This window comes from Parambassis ranga, chromosome 21 (assembly GCF_900634625.1).
Source record: "Parambassis ranga chromosome 21, fParRan2.1, whole genome shotgun sequence".
In the NCBI taxonomy this organism is placed as follows: Eukaryota; Metazoa; Chordata; class Actinopteri; family Ambassidae; genus Parambassis; species Parambassis ranga.
Window position 1 is genome coordinate 10798960 of NC_041041.1, and position 18082 is coordinate 10817041.

At 41.0% G+C, this 18082-nt stretch overlaps 1 protein-coding gene across 1 annotated transcript in view; it reads left to right on the forward strand.

Annotated features, from left to right (window-relative positions):
• The first annotated feature begins 297 nt into the window (after positions 1–297).
• LOC114426304 (glypican-6-like) overlaps positions 298–18082 on the forward strand; it is a 69350-nt gene continuing 51565 nt past the window's right edge. Inside the window, exon 1 of the mRNA XM_028393612.1 lies at positions 298–805. Coding sequence (XP_028249413.1) covers positions 655–805 — 151 coding nt within the window. The 5' untranslated portion in view covers positions 298–654. The remainder of the gene's footprint in view (positions 806–18082) is intronic.

Here is an 18082-nt window from a genome sequence, read left to right on the forward strand (position 1 = left end):
CCTGGTGGTATCCAGGTGTGGCTGGAACAACTCAGAGCAGAAACATCATGGAGTGAAATGACTGGGGAGTCTAAGGGGCTGAGCTAACTTTTTAAAACTTGGACTCTTACATACTGAGTCTACACAAAGCAACATTTAACTACATTTAATTTTAAGTTTTATCCTGCAGGTCTGTGGTGGTTCACGCATGAGTACATCTGGTGTGACAGGTGTAATCACCCCCCGCCAACATGTCTGAGGCTGGATTCCACTCCATGTTTTGTATCCCTCTTTGCCCAGCCGGTGCATCTGGTCTTGAACGCGGAGCGCTCCCTTCCGCGCAGCATTTCCACTTCCACACAGGCACCATGGGCTTCGGCTGCTGAGCGAAGTTGAGTCAACGCGCCGGGAAACGCGCTGCCTGGATTCATGTGGCTCCTTCATACACTCGCAGTCCTTTTTTCTGCAGAGCCGGGAGACTTTACGCACCACATTTCGGTTGCGAGACAACAGACCGTTTTGCTTTGGGAAATGTGTTGTGCAGACATTAACAGTTGAGTTGCAACCATTAAAGCAGCAGTCATTAAGTACCTGCGGATCTGCTGCAGGGGGAGTTTGGCCAGCAATACGCGGGATACTGCAGAGAAACAGAAAGGATCTTTACAGAAGTGAACCATGCTCAGACTACAGACCATCCTTTGCACTTTTTCTGTGCTGTCTGTTGCAGTGAGAGCAGATTTTAAAGCACGGAACTGCAGCGAGGTGAGGGAGGCTTGTGTCGGGAAAGGCTTCAGCTTCGCACATGTTCCTCATCAGGAGATCCCAGGTAAGGCTGGACTGACAGCGACCCATCACAGCTTATAATAAATACGCTTTGTTAAATGTTTACCTGTGTGTGGTAGAAGAGTAAAAAAAGTTAACCATCCCAGTACAACTCATTCCTAATGCAAAGCGCTGGGTGTTAATTGGGGTTAATGCTGCAGTGAGAGGGAACCACCTGTCACTCACAAAGTTCAATCTGTGAGTCCAACTAACCAACCTTATCATCACTCAAGGGACTCAATTGCTTAACTGGATCGTGATCAATAAGTGTCTGCCCCCCCCCCCTTCTCTACCCCTCAGCTTGTAATCCACACATTTTGGACCTTATCAGTCTGCTGGTTTACTGGTTATATTTATGCTCTGATGCCAGCAGTCACTAACGTGAAGACAGCTGCTGTAGTAAGATCTGTACCCGGTGCTGTTAACCAAGCGGAGATAATGAGTGGTCAGTTCTGCAGATTAACTCCTGTCCTGTGGAAAATAGGTGATAAGATAAAGTGGGGCCGCTGGCTCCTGCAGTGCCTCAGCCACAGCCCTGCTGAGCACGCTGCTCAAGGCCCATTTACACTGACAGTAATGATGATGATGATGTTCAGTTGATGGCTTGAATACACTTGTTTTGAGATTATTGAAATGATTGAAAACCAGCTCGAATGAAGCTGAATGATATGACTCATAAAGCTAAAATCTGATTATTTACATCAAGGAAATATGTGTTCAATGTGTTTTTTAGTCACATCTGTACATCCCATGTTAGAAAATAATATAATTTTATAGCCACAAGTCAGTCATTTTACATGTCATAACCATTCAGAGCAGTTTATAGAGAGGCGGACACAGATTGGAATGTTTGGCTGAGTTCTCCAGCTGAAGTCTGGGCTTGGATTTGCTCTTTCTTGATGTCTTTAAATCAGTTTAGAGCAGTTTCCAGCCATAGATTTCACAATAAAGTAATTAAGAATAAAAAGTGTTTGCAGTGCCTCACTGCAACCCAAGAGAGCAATTATCTCAAATATACCTACAGAATAAAGCTTGCATGCAAACTCCAGATTTAATTCCCAGCTTGTAAACTAAAGTAAAATCTTATAAGTAAGGATGTTCATTTAACACCCTGCTGTAGCTTAATTAGGCGACTGTTCTTAAAACATGTATTTTCCGAGTAAAGTTTTAAAAATGTTCATCTGGAGAGAAGTAATTAAGGACTAGAGTGGTGTTTATTTTACCCTGGTTGAGTTTGTCTCTCCAGGTTATCATTGTTGTGCTTTGGGGCCACGGATTCTGTCTGTAAACAGGAACTCTGGCACCAGTAAAAGGCTGCATATTTGATAACAGGCACACCTGTTCAGAGACGTGTTGAATAACTGATTAAATCCTTTGGATCCGTGTCTCTGACATCACAACTAATCACCCGAATGAGTGGAAAAAAAATTGAATCTCTCTCATCTCGGAATGATGTCACCCTGAATAAACGTCTTTTGATCTTGTTCTGAATGAGTCATATAACCTTACATGTCTTCCTGGAGAGACAACGCATTATCAACAACTCAGCAAATTCACACAGTGATGGACATGCCCTTCAGACTCCCGACTCAGAGCCTGTTACTCATGCAAACAACATTTGAGTTTGGGCCAAATCTTCAGTAAGACTAGAAATATCTTTGGATAATATTTAAAATTGTGTCACATTTTGTGTTGGAGATGATCCATTTTGCGCTCTAGAGATTCATGTGAAGTGATTTTATATTTTATCTCATGACCTTTTTGTGTACTTCTCAGTCTGTTGCACATAGAGCACTTGCTTTGTTGAAATGGCTGATTTAATGGATGATTACTTTCTTACAAAAAACATAATCTCTGCATGCACAGATTAGTGTGAACTTTATGTTTCCATGCAGTGGTGTGTTTAGGAGCCACCGCAGGAGCATCAGAGCATCTTAAGCGACGATATAACTTTGGAGTTATAATACTGCAGCACTTGTAGATTAGTTGGTCCTTGTGGGACTTGCTGCAGAGTGGCTCAAAAAGCTTCCCGTATTGCTTTCTGTCAGCTGTCGGCACACTCTGTTAACTCGCTGATGAGTAGAGAGAAATGTCATCCTTCATGTTACAGGACCACCCCTTTACTAATGCTGTCTTCATTGCTTCTCTGAATTTTTCTTAAATAATGGCTGTTTGTAGTTTCATTTCTTGACATCTACTGTCGTTTATTGTGTATTTATTTGTCTATTTAAAATGCTGCAGCCTCATACTAACCACAGCTAAATTAATAATTGTATCACTGGACATTGATGTCCTAACTGTATTAAAGGTGTCTGGGCTGCTCTGTTTTTTATGCACATTAATAGTGTTAGAGCAGATTGCATTGCTGTTGTCTTTGGTCAAACTCAGTAACCAGGTCAGCTTGAATGGCAGCGTTGGAGTCAGTGGTATTGACAGAAGTGTTGTTATGATCCATAGCCTAAAGGCTCAGGTGGCACAGTAATTCCACAAGACTGAGCCGATGCCTCTGCCTGCTGACCACACTGTGCTGGGACTTGTCAGCAGCTACATGTTGAAAGCTTTTAAACTAGAGGAGGATGAACTTCAGAAAGTCTTTTGCACAGCCTAAAAATGCCACTCTCACTCTCTCCCTCTCTCCACTTTATCTATTCGAGTCACTTTTAACAAACTGCTTATATTTTTTTGTCTGATATCCACTTCTTGATTGCTCTTGTTAAACATCAGACCTGTACTCAGCCTCACCCCTGCTGTCTCAGTTTTCACTCGGTGAATTACCCAACGTCTGAGACAAGATATGGAAAGTGAGTCATACAGAGAGACTGCTGCATTCGACGGAACTTCTTAGCATGTCATATCCTATGCTATCACTTGACGTCCAGCTCTGTTTACTGCCAGTCAGGAGATGGAGGTGGGACACAAATAACGGCTGCTGATGTTTTATGTGATCTTTGGTTGCCTGTGCAGAGAGGCAAATGATCTCTGCTGAGGCGTGTAATATGCACAGGCTTTCTACTGTCATGTAATGGGATGGAGAGGATTAAAAAGGGCTAAATGGGAGTGCCTGCAGAGGCGACGGCCAGGTGACTTTGTTAGCCCCTACAGCTCACTTCGCCGTCGCTGTGATGTATTGTGAGATTATTGTGACCTTCCTGTCACTCACACGTGTGGTAATGGATCCAGGAGTGATGTCCTGATTTTGTGGGGGGGGGGGGGGGGTTCAAAGCTTTCAGTGGGTTTGTGGTGTACTCATGTTTTTACACTTTCCTCAATCAATGCAATCATCTAAATAAAGGTGATAAAATTGCAGATAATTGGACTTGTGTGTGTTTGTGCACCAATATTTAGGCCTCATACCGAGAGACATGGGGGGGGCTACGAGGGAACAATCACCATTTTTCTTATGGCTGAGGGGATTTCTCAAACACTGTCTCCATCCCCTGTGTCATCAATCATGCTCATGAATGCCAAAATGGCCTCGTGATGGGCTCTCGCTGTGGGTGTTCCCCCTGAGAGCTGCAGGATGCATTGTGTCCTGCAAGTGTTTTAGGGTTACAGCATACTAGGCTCAAACCCATGTTTCCCCATTAATCATGAAAACTATGGCGGCCCACCGTACGGTAATTTGCTCAAACCAAACAAAAACCAAAAAATGTTTTTTTTACCTATACTAGCAGATTGACACACACTCAGCCCCTCCTTGCCACCGGTCTCTCTGTTACACACACATAGGCAGGAGTGTTCCTGCATAGGAAATTACAGGGGCCGTCACCTCTGTCAGAATTCGTGCTGCCTCCGGCCCCTTGACACAACTCTGATGGCAGCTGTGATGGAGCTTTGAACTTATGAGGGCCGCTGTGTAACACATGATTTAAGTGCAGCTGATAAACTGTCTCGGTGACAGCTCACCTGTCTGAAGATTTGTCGTTAGATCCTGATCGCTCCATGTCAGGGATAATTTTTAATAAGTACGGACCCCGCAGGTAGGCTATGTAAAAACTTAGGAAAAACTTTCATAAACGGCTGGAAGCAAAGACTAAAGTTAAGATTCTGATGAAAATATTATTACACCGATAACCAGATGTAAGGAGCAGCTTTGTTTTGCTGTTGTATAATGAAGGGCAGACCTGTACAAGTTTAGTTGAGTATAGTGCTTTAGTAAGTATTGTCGATATCTAATAAAGTTCTTTTTTTTTCATTAAAACTGTATGTATGTCCTGTGGTGGTTGTACTGCAGAATGTGTTTTCTAACCTAAAGCAATATTTTTATCCTGGAGTTCATCCAGTAGTCCAAACTACTAACCAAACTGTGACTAAAATTTGAAGTAATGCGGAGTGAAAGTCTCGAGGCTGTTTAACATCAGTGCTGTTTGTGGGCTTGTTTTGTTTTTGTCACACCTGAATGACCACATATGTTTGGAAGTCTATTCTGTCATCAGTGCGTCTTGGGATTTTCAGACACGGGCAGGGATGTATCAAAATTGGATTCTTGCCGACATATTTGTCCAACTCACTTCAGCCATGCACCCATAGAGCTCTAAAGTCCCACCCCCTTCCAGTCAATCCACATGGGACCATATGTGTTTAAAAAGAAAAACGTGTTTGTCTTTTTCTATTGATCACAGTTTTTTCCCTCCCCAAAATATCGTCTTGGTGGTCCAATGGAGGAGGTGGAATTTCAGCTCTCTTTATGCACATTTGTTTTCCCCACATAATTGCAGACAACATCAAGGCTCTCCTGCAGCATAATTAACATCCAGTAATAAGCTGGATAATTAAATTTGTAGTGTTAAAGAAACACAACGTGGCTCACACATGACCAGCACTGCACAATCATTGCAAATCAGGTATAAGTGTGAAAAAAATGTATACCTGCAGCTCTGCAGTAGGGAGGCAGTGAGTGTTAGTCACTGTCAACATTGTTCATTTTGGGCCGATGATGTGCTAATGTTGAACTTGATAGAGGCGTGTTACATAAAGAGGCATTATGCTGGACTTCAGTGTACTTCACTGACACTTGTTTACATACAGACGCATAAGCATACATAAGCAGGTAGAGACAAGAGACAGCTGGGATTAAAGTTTTAAGGCAATTATTATTATGCCATCCGTGTTCCACTTTGTTGGTCCCTATAGTGTAGCCCAGATCTAGCTAAGTTGTGTAAGGAAGTGTCACTCAGTTATGTATGTACACTGTCCTCACCTCATATTTGATAAGTTGCATATTCATACAGTCCATCCTAAAGTTGTTCCTGTGTAAACCTGCAGTTAGTCCTCTGTTCTCAGTCTGATGAATTTGGATCTGTTTCTTTTAGAAGGGACAGGAACTCATGTCTTTAGGGTTACTGTATTTTTTTTTACACTAAAAGTACTCTCTGGATAATATAACTCTAATCCTGTTTGTGACCCAAACTTTCTGTTTATGTTGTTTGTGGCCTGCAGCAGGGTTTATGTCCAACTTTCTGTTGCTCATAACCCTGGTTGCTGAAATTTGAATACAGCCTACACTTTTCAAAACCAGAAGGGATTTTAGTTGGCAGTTTGGCTGCTATTAAGTGTGCAGTTTCTTTGTTAGTGTATACAGTGTATATTATGTGAAGAATTATTCGGATGTATTCTTTTAACACACTGCAGCAACAAAAGTGTCTGAATACATGCATACATAAAGATACATGAAAGAGACACTGAGTTATTGAAGCTTGACCAAATACTGTAAGCCTGTCATGCTTTGTGTGTTGCTGCTATTGTCATATAGGTTAGAAAGCTGCTGCACACACAGCCACGGAGAATTCATGTTCGTCAAACTCATTTGAGACAAATCTGTGGGGGGGGGGGGGGGGGGGGGGGGGGCGTGGCTGTGACTGTTTAATGGCTTACGAATCATTTGAAATGTGAAAGAATGAGTGCTCCTGTTGTCAACAAGAGATTGAATAGATGTTATTTTGATCTATTAGTTCCTGTCAACAATTGTCCAATTAAATTCTAACCTACAGCCACAAAGACAAAGCTTGTTTCAATCTGCATTTAAGAAGCTGGCATAAACACACTTCCTGAAGTGGGGTTAACCACTATAGAATATGCCTACTGCATACTTTGTCTGGTGTGATACAAAAATAGAAGCTTCAGTATTTTTTTTTAATAATCACTTTCAAACAAATTCTACCCAGCTTAAAATGGACTCCTTCACTTCTGTCAATTGAGACATTCACAGCAATATTTTCTGTTACCATCAAATCCCAAATGTTTAATGTTGCATCGAGATACAAGTCTTTGATCATCATCCTCACCTGTAAGGAGGATGAAGTTGTAGCTACATGTTTAAGTGCATGCTTTTTGTTTTTTATTGTGTTTTATGTGTTTGAACATAAAACACATGAGCTACTGATTTAATCTTCTAACCCCTTCCACAGCTTATCAGCTTCAGCTGAGTCCTCATGGTAGTTGCTTCGTGCAGCAGCTGGATTTCTTGTGAGATTTTTGGAAACTCGCACAAATCCGGTTCAGGCAGAGACAACATGCTGATATTTGTTTTATTATAGTTTGTGAAAGAACAAAGGTGGAATAAAGAGGAGGGGTCCAGTGCAGGTTTTTATGTACAAACTTTGTGTGAACGTGGCTACCGTGTGACATTCACTGCCCTGCTAGGATGCTGAATATTCGGCTTCATCTGTGTTTTTAATGTTATTTTTGTACATATCTCTGGCTTGATACCTTACCATAGCCATCATGTGATGGTTGTACTGCAGAATGTATCCTCCTTTAGATCAGTGTGTCTCTCATTGACATTGGGATCAGATTTTGGCTCTTTGGCTGTGACGTATAGTGCCGGTACTTTTCCTCAACATCTCATCTGCCTGTCAAAACTCTAGCCATCATGAAACAAAGCCCCCACCAATGCCGCGTTGCTGTCGTTGGATCTATCTTTAGCCACAAGTCTGCCACTCCTGTCTTGTTGACAACGTCTGACTAGACATGATGTGCAACTGGAGAGGATGTTTGCCTTTACACTGCTCCAGGTTCAGTGCGGCGTGTTGCAGCAAGCCGCTGTGGGGATCTACGTAACGTGCTGCTGACTCGTGTCCTCTGCCTCTCAGTAAACAGTCTGCTGACTGTAGAGGACGCCTGCACTGTAACAAAGCGTAATGGCCACTCTGTCCCTATACCAAACCGTAAATGCTGAGTGAAAGGTAATGATCAGTGCTTGTCTCAGGGCCTTCCAGGTCTCTAAACAGCCACCAGATTGCTACCTGTTGTGCAGTCGTCTGCTATGCTCCACTTAGCAAACTGATGCCGACCAGAGTGGCTTGCCTGCTCACTTCTCATTCTCAGGGGCTTCTCGGCGTGCTTCCCCCATGGATCAAATATCCACACTGAACGTCTCAAGCCTCCACTAAGCTTTTTATTACATACTCCTCAATAAATATCAAAGCCAGACATAGTGATACATTACGCTGATTATGCTGCACTTGTCATAAATGTGCTGCACGTGGTGTTGGGGAAATCCATACATTAATCTTAACTGCAGTCACATTGGTGCACCTTGCAGAAGGTTACAAGGCACATAAATATTCCACAGCTATTACTCTCAAGGTCAAACACATTGTACTTTTTTTGCTGTGTATTTATCTTCTTGGCAAAGATTTATACAAGGCAAAATATTATGCATCTTTCATTGTTTTGGGATTGCCTTTTGGAACAGTGTTTGTTTTGTCAATTAATCATTTTTTGAATGCATATTAGCCAAAGATGACATGCCCTTATTGTTCATAATAAACAAATAAATACATAAATAAATAAAGACAGTAGTGGTCACATTTTTAGGACAAGCGAAACTTGCAATATGCAGCGTGTTTAAATGGAACCATGATCTTTTCCTATAACAACCAGTGTTTAAAAAGTGACAGTAAAGAAAATGTAATAATCCAACAGTGAACACACACTTCAGTCAACCAACTGAAAATGTGGAAGCGACTTAATGACACCATTTACCTCATCTCCTCTAGGGATGCATAATATTGGCACTTCAGAGACTGATAATGGATTTAAAATGAAAAAAAGTGTCTAAAAATGAACATTGACAAGCAGATCAGATGACACTAGCTGATATTCACACACACACAGGTGTCAAAATGTCATCACATCTGTGTGTATAAAAAGTGGGATAGGTATGTCTTATTACTTGCAATAATCTCAAGCAAGAGGCAGATCACAATCCATTAACACTCCAAATTTTATTACCCATTGTATGTTAACTGTACTACAGGAGAGAATCCTTCTTTAATTTTGTTGGGAAAATGAGCCAGACAAAATCTGCACAATTAGTTTTGTATCTCTAGTCTTTTAGTTAACCCATATATATATATATATATATATATATATATATATATATATATATATATATATATATATATATATATATATATATATATATATATATATATATATTGTTGTGTATCCATGCTAATTTGATTGACATTGCCAAAATAAATGCACATAAGAGCATCGGTTTTTAATGCTATCGCTTTAAAACACATTCACCTGTGCTAGATTACACAATTATATTAATTTATACACCTTTGTTATGTGAAGACTGTTTGCTTAAAACATAAATATATGCTCTATTAAATCTATTTCTTCTTTTAAAAGCATTTCTTTTGACAAAGATTGCTCATGCAATTATATATATTCTCTCAAATGTGTATTAATAGTGTAAATTCAATATGAAATATCCATACATGTAAACATTTGGCTGTTTTATGATGCGCACAGCCTTGCAAAGGAATATCTTGACATATTCACACAAAAAAAGAGACACGTTTGCCAGGATATGAAACTGTTCCGACATCTTTATTCCTGTCCTTTTTCCCTTCACGCTGACTCTCCTGAGGATGAAGAATACCATCATACCATTGTACTGTGCTGCTTTCATTGTAGACTGTTTTATGTCAGTGAGAATTCATTTCCTCTTGAACCTGTCCTCATTCACCCAAGGACATATACCCCTCTGTATCAGCGTTCCCCTACTTATTTAAAACGTGAACATGCCTTTCATTCTGACTTCTGACATGACCCAAAATGTGATAGGAATAATGTCATTCAATTTTGATTGATGCCAATTCTAACTTGAGCAGGAAACTTGGCTATTCCATACACAAAACCCTCCAGAGACATTATTAAAAGTGTAAGGAAAGTCTGTGTGGAATACACAGATTTCTAGATCCATGCAGATGCTCATATGCATTGAATGTCATTCTCTTATCCAGTAGTTCCTGATGAGAGGATCTCATTGTTACATGTTCTTTTGTCATTCTAGTTATCAGTTAGTTTGAGGGCATGTTCTTGTATGCTGTGTCAAAGGAGGCATGAAGCAGAAACTGAATGCACATTCACATTGCATGGCTCGGATGTCTACAAGTGCATGACATCACTTAACGTGAGCTGACGTTTTGCTGGTGTCCTGTGCCGTAATATACATGTAATAGGCTGCTTTACAGTACGAACAGCAACCTCTAACTCTAACCTGTTGACTTATTTTTAATAAGGAGGTGAAATGAGTGAGCTAACTTCAGTCTGTTTAGGGTCAGATCTAATGAGCCCTTCACTGTGTATCATTTCAGCATGTGATGCTCACGGAGCCAGAAAATAACATATTGCATCTTAATTTATTCATACTTTATATCCACCCACGCTGAGTTGCAGTTAAACTAATTCATTAATTCCCCACTTCATGCACTTGTTCACTCGCTCGTAGTTAGCCTGTTGATGCAAACCACTTCAGACGTCATCGTAGTCAAGGCGATTCATTTGCCCGCAGGAGCATATTCTGCCCGTGTCCATACTTTGCATTTAATCAGCAGGTCGCTAAAGTAACGACTGTCACTGTTTTTTTTTGTTTGAGAGAGCATATTTCATTAAGTCTCCAAGCTCCACTGAGATTTACCTTGAAGTTGTGCGGAAAGAGAAAACAATGTCATAATAACCAAACTGAGCAACGCAGAAACAAATGCAGTACTTTGAATGGACTATGGCCGATCCAGTTGCCCATCTGGAGGTGGATTAGCTCTGGGCCTGGCTTGGCATGGCTTTTTGCTTGGTTAAGACTTATCCAAGCAAATGTCAGCTGAGCTATTTCAGATCCCAGTTAAAAAAAATGAAATTAACTCCTTGTTAAGCATGGAGTATATTGAGCTGAATTTAGGGGGATTTATTTCAAAATAAAAGACAAAGCAGCCTGTAAATTGGCACGTTCTGGAGAGCTTGGCTCACTTAAAGGTAAGACAAATACAACTGGGAAAATATTAACATGTTTATTGAAGGCTAAAATAATGTTCAGAGTTTTTTTGGGTAAGACTTTCACTTTTTTCACTTTTGTACTGTCTACTCAGAACAAAGCTATCCTGGTTCAGGCTGAGTGTGCTGTTGACTGGATGTGACAAGGAAGAAGAAACTGCACTGACACAAGAAACGTTGATCTCATTAGGACTGAGTGTGAATCCATAAAAAGTTTGTCAGGGAGAACCATGGGACACAGCAGATGGCAGAGCACATATGCTGCTGGTCTCTTTGGCCAGGTACACTGAGGAATACTTCTGAGGGCTGGCCTACCTTTGCTGGCATACACAGAAAGTTTGAGACATTAAGACATCCTCAAGTTGAATGGTGGCACTCTGGTTTATGGAAGAGGCATATTCCATGATGTCTTCATTTTGATTGAGCATATTGCATTATAATCTGCTCAAATCTCTTTCTATATGAGGCAAAGGTTTTCACAACTTTTCTTGACGACCATTCGTCAAAAAAAGTCACATGGTGCATTGCTGGGAAGCCAAGTAAACGCAGTGTTGAGGCTGAAGGTGTTTGGCTGCACAATTGGCTCAACGTTGTTTATGTAAATCAGACATGTGAAGGCGACAGCATGGAGCCCCAGCTGTCAGGGGGCACCTGAGGCAGCCCCTCCCCCATCGATAACAAACTTTTAGCGATCTGGCAGGTAGTTGGTGTGTGTGTGTTCAGCAGCTCAATCAGTGACTGCAGCTCATTCTAATTGCAACCTGTACACAGACCTGATGCTGTTCGATGTCAATAAGATTTACTGTGAGCTGCCCCACTGTTTTGTTGGAATAAGTGGCTCAGTTAGCAGTTGCTCTGCTTTTCAGGTTACTGTGCAAACAAAAGCTTTGATGTGTAAAACTGGTCTGAGTTTCTTTCCAAGGTAGTGGTGTTGTGGTGAGGAGGAGGGCTTTTTTTCATGCCATAATTTTGCAGTGCATGGAGAGAAAACTATGTCATGGCACAGCGTGTCCTCACGAAGACAACAAAAACAAAGCAAAACATACACCTGGCAGATCCAGCACATTCTGTTTCTGTGGAATGTTTGGACACATGACATTACATTTACATTTAAATTGAAAGAATATATGAGCGTGTTGGCCGACATCACCCGAACATGGGACCAATAAAGACGCAAAAGAGTCAGAGATAGAAGATTGGTTGGAGATGGTGAGCGGATAACCAGCAGTTGGGCGTCCCGAGGTTCGAGTCGCCTGACACCATGAGCTGTTTTGTTTCTCGTTTGTTCTGAAGTTTCGTTTTTGCCTGGGGTTAGCTTTCATCTTTAATCACAGGTGGATTTAAAAAAACTAAAAACAGGCATAAAAAGTGATGATGTCATATGAATTGCTTTGTGTTCTTTTCAAAGCCTCATCACATAAAAAAAGTTTAGTAACCTTTCAAGTCTCACTGTTGGTGAGCAAGTGAAACTATACATTAACAAAGAACAGACATGGGTGTGACTTCAGTAATTATAAAAATAGTCGTTCTTAAAGACATCTGTTCCGGTGTGCATAGCAAGGATAGCAGATGCCTGAAGTAATCACCCGTGGCTTCTGTGTGAATTCAGTAAATGAACATAAAACATACAACCAGTGGAGGTAAAGCAGCTTTTTACCATTTTACTAATAGGAAAATTCAGACATTTCTTTCAACCAAGGTGAAAATACAACAAAGACATAAAACCCTTTACATCTAGCTGTCTGTGCGGTGTTAAATTGCAGGTATGCACTTTAAAATAGGAACTCATCTCAGCGGGACTCGGGTAAAGATTAAATATATTTGTAGCGCTTCATTAGCAGTGGAAATAAGGCGGCTGATTTGACTGACACTCCATTTGATTACAGACATGGAAGTGACATGATGTAATTGCGACTTAAGATGACAGCTTGGATAGGTGTTAATAAATCTTAGAGCGCATGCATAAATCTCTCTCATTAAAAGTCTGCTTTACATTTTTTTTCCAGTGTTGCTGCACGGTTAACACAACTGACATAACATTAGTATGTATTAAGTCTGCAGCTGTTTTGTTATTAATATGTTAATGTGAGTATAGGATCCGCGTCTCTGTTTGCATGTTAAACGCTGTCTGTTCCCATGGTTCCATACAAAGCGAAGTTGTGCCTCCTCCTGTTAGTCCTGGACAAAAAGACCTAGAATGGGGATGTTAGACCGGGACAAACCTCTCTGTTTCACCCGCTTTGTCCTCTTAATACTGAAAGACCTGCCAAAGGGCAGCTTTGATACACAAAGCTATTAGTGGGCAACAGTTCTCACTCGGTTGCTAAAGTATGAGTTGCTCACAGATGTCTTTATTTGAAAATCATACTTGTCACCACACCAGCTAAAAGTAAATAAAAACCCCCATCTGCATATGATTTGGCTCAGAGTTACAAAACAAGGCTGTCCTGAGGCTGTCCTAGATGTACTCCTTTGTTTCACAACTGTTTCCACAAAGCCTTCGCAGCTCTCTTGAGTCACAATACCACTGCTCAATTTTTCTACATGAAAGGACAGACTTGGAGGGGGGCGGGCGGTCAGAAAGCTGATAAAAGTTTGAACTTTTGGAAAACTTTTCCATATTTCCATGACGTGTTTCTGGGTGGAGAAACAACAATTTTACTGTTTCACCAGTAAAATGTTGCTTAATGTTACAGCACAGCCTGAAGCTACAGCAGGTGAAAGTGTTGCCAGTTTACAGTGTAGTTAAAAAAAACATGTAAAGGGCAACAACAAAATTGTGTATTCAGGAGGTTATAATGTGTGGACACCATGAATAGATAGCAGAGGAGTGGTTTATGAAGGGCCCAGGCTGAAAATGGTAAAAATAGGACAAAAAACTGCTGGTGTTTGGCATAATCTGTCGTTTCCGGTTTATTTTTATTTTTCTTTGTCTTGTCTTTTTGTAGAGAACTGTATTTATTTATTTGTTTTACTTTGCTTTTAATAGTCTCCCTTCTTAAACTCCTTTTGAATAAATAAACTAAGGCTGTATCTGACATCACCATATATGGCCGCCGTATATAGAGCCTTCGCCACTTTGTAGTGCTGCCCTCAGTGTATCCCACAATACATCACGAAAAGTAGTGTCCATCCAATGGTCACCACTTTTACGATACGTACCATCATGCATTGCGCCATCCAGCGAGAACAACGGGAATGGAAGTTACGTTACCTGTCTTCTAATGAGCTGTTTAAAGAATGTAGCATGACCCATTTTAGTTAGTTTAGCCGGCAGAGATTGGCACGTATTGTCCGAAATGCCCGAAAATATGTTTTCCTGATGAGTTTAGTATATGGTGCCCTACATTGAACTTCCTGTAGGGAGTGATTGAGGGGTTTCAGACACCGCCTAAGATACAGTTAAACCAACCTTCAGAGGCCATATGGTGCTTATTTTTCATGCAATATAATTTAATTATTGACGTTTTTGCCTTTTTCGTTGCTGGCTGATTGGTTTGTGCAGAAATAGCCTTAGAGCGATGTAGCCCACCTTCATTACTTATATATGCCCACCTATAGATCATTTTGGAGGCTGTAGCACATGGTTAAATTCTTCAAAGGTGTCTTGATTGTCTGTCGAAATCTTTTCACATAGAGTGGACTTGTCTGTGTGCTCTCATAAATAATCAGTAATCACTGATTAACAGAATAATAGTAGCCCTTTGGAAAATTTCAACTTTCACACGGTGTGTAGAATTTATTAGGATCCAACGGAATAAATAATTCAGAATCACGTGTAACTATGACCTGTTTTTGTTGGTTCTTTTCGGTGTTCATGTTCATTTCTTCTGGACAACAATGGCTGAGGAAGAAAAGAAAGTGCTGTATCAGACTTCTGCTGTAATGCTTGTTAGTGGAACAATATATCATCCGAATAATGTTAGAAAACAAAACCACATAAACGACTTTAAAACCTTTATATGACACTGTGTTTTGTTCTCTGCTGTCTGGCACACCCTCTGTCCAGGCTGTTGCTAATGTGTGGTCTGTGCTCCAGCAGATAGATTATCAGTGAGGCTACAGCGCTGTTTTAACCTTGACTCTGGAAGGTCATGGCACTTTGCTGAGTGGTGAAGTCCCTTGAAAGCTCCTTCCCATATGTTGATGTACGACAGACTTATTTTTAAGTGATGTTTTGCTCTGTTGAGACTGCTGGAGCACACAGTAGGGTTGTTGTGTCAAGATGGATTTTTTTTCTTCCCCCCTTTTTCTTGACATCTGATATAAAAAAAAAAAAAAAAAAAAAAAAAAGGTTGCACTCAAATGTTGCAACCCAGTGGGACTTTCTGCAAACCTCTCTCCTGCTGGGTCTTTTTGGAGTTAGTGTGTGACATTAATGACATTTATAGATGTTTTTTTTTTTAAATTAGAGGCATTTTAAGGAGACCAGAGGAGTTGGACCGCAAGGATATTGAGGCTATGATGCTGAAACTGTGAGCTTATGTGTGTCTTATTTAACAACATACACTCAACAAAAATATAAACGCAACACTTTTGTTTTTGCTCCCATGTTTCATGAGATGGACTTGAAGATCTAAACTTCATTCCAGATACACAACATTACATTACAGATACATTACCATTCCTCTCAAACATTGTTCATAAATCTGTCTAAATGTGTGATAGTGAGCACTTCTGCTTTGCTGAGATAATCCATCCCACCTCACAGGTGTGCCACATCAAGATGCTGATCTGACATCATGATTAGTGCACAGGTGTACCTCAAACTGCCCACAATAAAAGGCCACCCTGAAATGTGCAGTTTTGTCTCACAGCAAAATGCCACAGATGCCACAAGCATTGAGGGAGCGTCTAATTGGCATGCTGACAGCAGGAATGTCAACCAGATCTGTTGCTCGTGCATTGAATGTTCATTTCTCCACCATAAGCCGTCTCCAAAGGCGTTTCAGAGAATATGGCAGTACATCCAACCGGCCTCACAACCGCAGACCACGAGTAACCACACCAGCCCAGGACCTCCACATCCAGCAGGTTCACCTCCGAGATCGCCTGAGACCAGCCACTCAGACAGCTGCTGAAACAATTGGTTTGCATAACTAAACAATTTCTGCACAAACTGTCAGAAACCGTCTCAGGGAAGCTCAACTGCATGCTCGTCGTCCTCATCGGGGTCTTAACCTGACTCCAGATCGTCGCCGTAACAGACTTGAGTGGGCAAATCCTCACATTCGATGGCGTCTAGCACGTTGGAGAGGTGTTCTCTTCACGGATGAATCTCGGTTTACATTGTTCAGGGCAGATGGCAGACAGCGTGTGTGGCGTCGTGTGGGTGAGCGCTTTGCTGATGTCAATGTTGTGGATCGAGTGGCCCATGGTGGTGGTGGGGTCATGGTATGGGCAGGCATCTGTTATGGACGAAGAACACAGGTGCATTTTATTAATGGCATTTTGAATGCACAGTGATACCGTGATGAGATCCTGAGGCCCATTGTTGTGCCATACATCCATGAACATCACCTCATGTTTCAGCAAGATAATGCACGGCCCCATGTTGCAAGGATCTGTACACAATTCTTGGAAGCTGAAAATGTCCCAGTTCTTGCATGGCCAGCATACTCACCGGACATGTCACCCATTGAACATGTTTGGGATGTGCTTGACCGGCGTATACGACAGCATGCACCAGTTCCCACTAATATCCAGCAACTTCGCACAGCCATTGAAGAGGAATGGACCAACATTCCACAGGCCACAATAGACAATCTGATAAACTCTATGCGAAGAAGATGTGTTGCACTGCATGAGGCAAATGGTGGTCACACCAGATACTGACTGGTTCTGAGTCCCCAGACCGCCAATAAAGCAGAAACAAACTGCACATTTCAGGGTGGCCTTTTATTGTGGGCAGTTTAAGGTACACCTGTGCACTAATCATGATGTCAGATCAGCATCTTGATGTGGCACACCTGTGAGGTGGGATGGATTATCTCAGCAAAGCAGAAGTGCTCACTATCACACATTTAGACAGATTTGTGAACAATGTTTGAGAGGAATGGTAATATTGTGTATCTGGAATGAAGTTTAGCTCTTCAAGTCCATCTCATGAAACATGGGAGCAAGAACAAAAGTGTTGCGTTTATATTTTTGTTGAGTGTACTTGCAATGTCTTTTTAGAATGCTGCATACCTTCAGTTATTGTGTAAATGTCTCTGTTTGTGTAGTGCAATCACATCATCTTCTTGTTTATCAGGACTAAATACACAGTTAGAGGCAGATTCAATATTATACAAAGAATCATTTTTATCTATCTGAGTCATAATATAATAAGGAATTCTGGTATTAGAGTGTATTGTGTTATTTTCTTGTGGCAGTGGGAGGTTAAGGTCCCAGTTGACAAAAAGAACATTCTTTTTTTTACAACAAAGTATCATTCATTCCGTGGTTTAACTTATCAACAACACATGACATGTTATTATTTATTGAACAAAAATGAAGCCAATTTGGAGAAGCCGTATGTGGGAAAAAAACTAAGTTGAAAAAACAAACTTTCTCCAACCCTCTCTACTGCCCACTATTTCATTCTGTGCATGGTGTGCCAGCACATTCAAATATGCCATAATAAACAGATATTTTTCTGTTGAAAAGTCTATGAAAAAACAAAAAAAAGCTTTCTGTCTTGCACTGCAGCAACACCCCCCACACACTTGTTTAACAGCATTTAAATGAAATGATCAGCGCTGCAGAGCTGGTCTGTGTCCTTAATAAAGGATGAGCTTATACTAAGAGAATGTGCCGATACCAAAATATAACTGCACTTCATGTATACGTTTTTGGATCAGTACATACACATCATTGATTGATGTTCATTCTTAACCTTAACCCAGTATGCGTTCAGTGCTGCTCAGAGTGTCAGTGTTCAGCTGTAAATGGAACTGGTGGCTCTTTTATCACATGACTGACGATGTAATGATACCTGAGCTGCTTACATGAT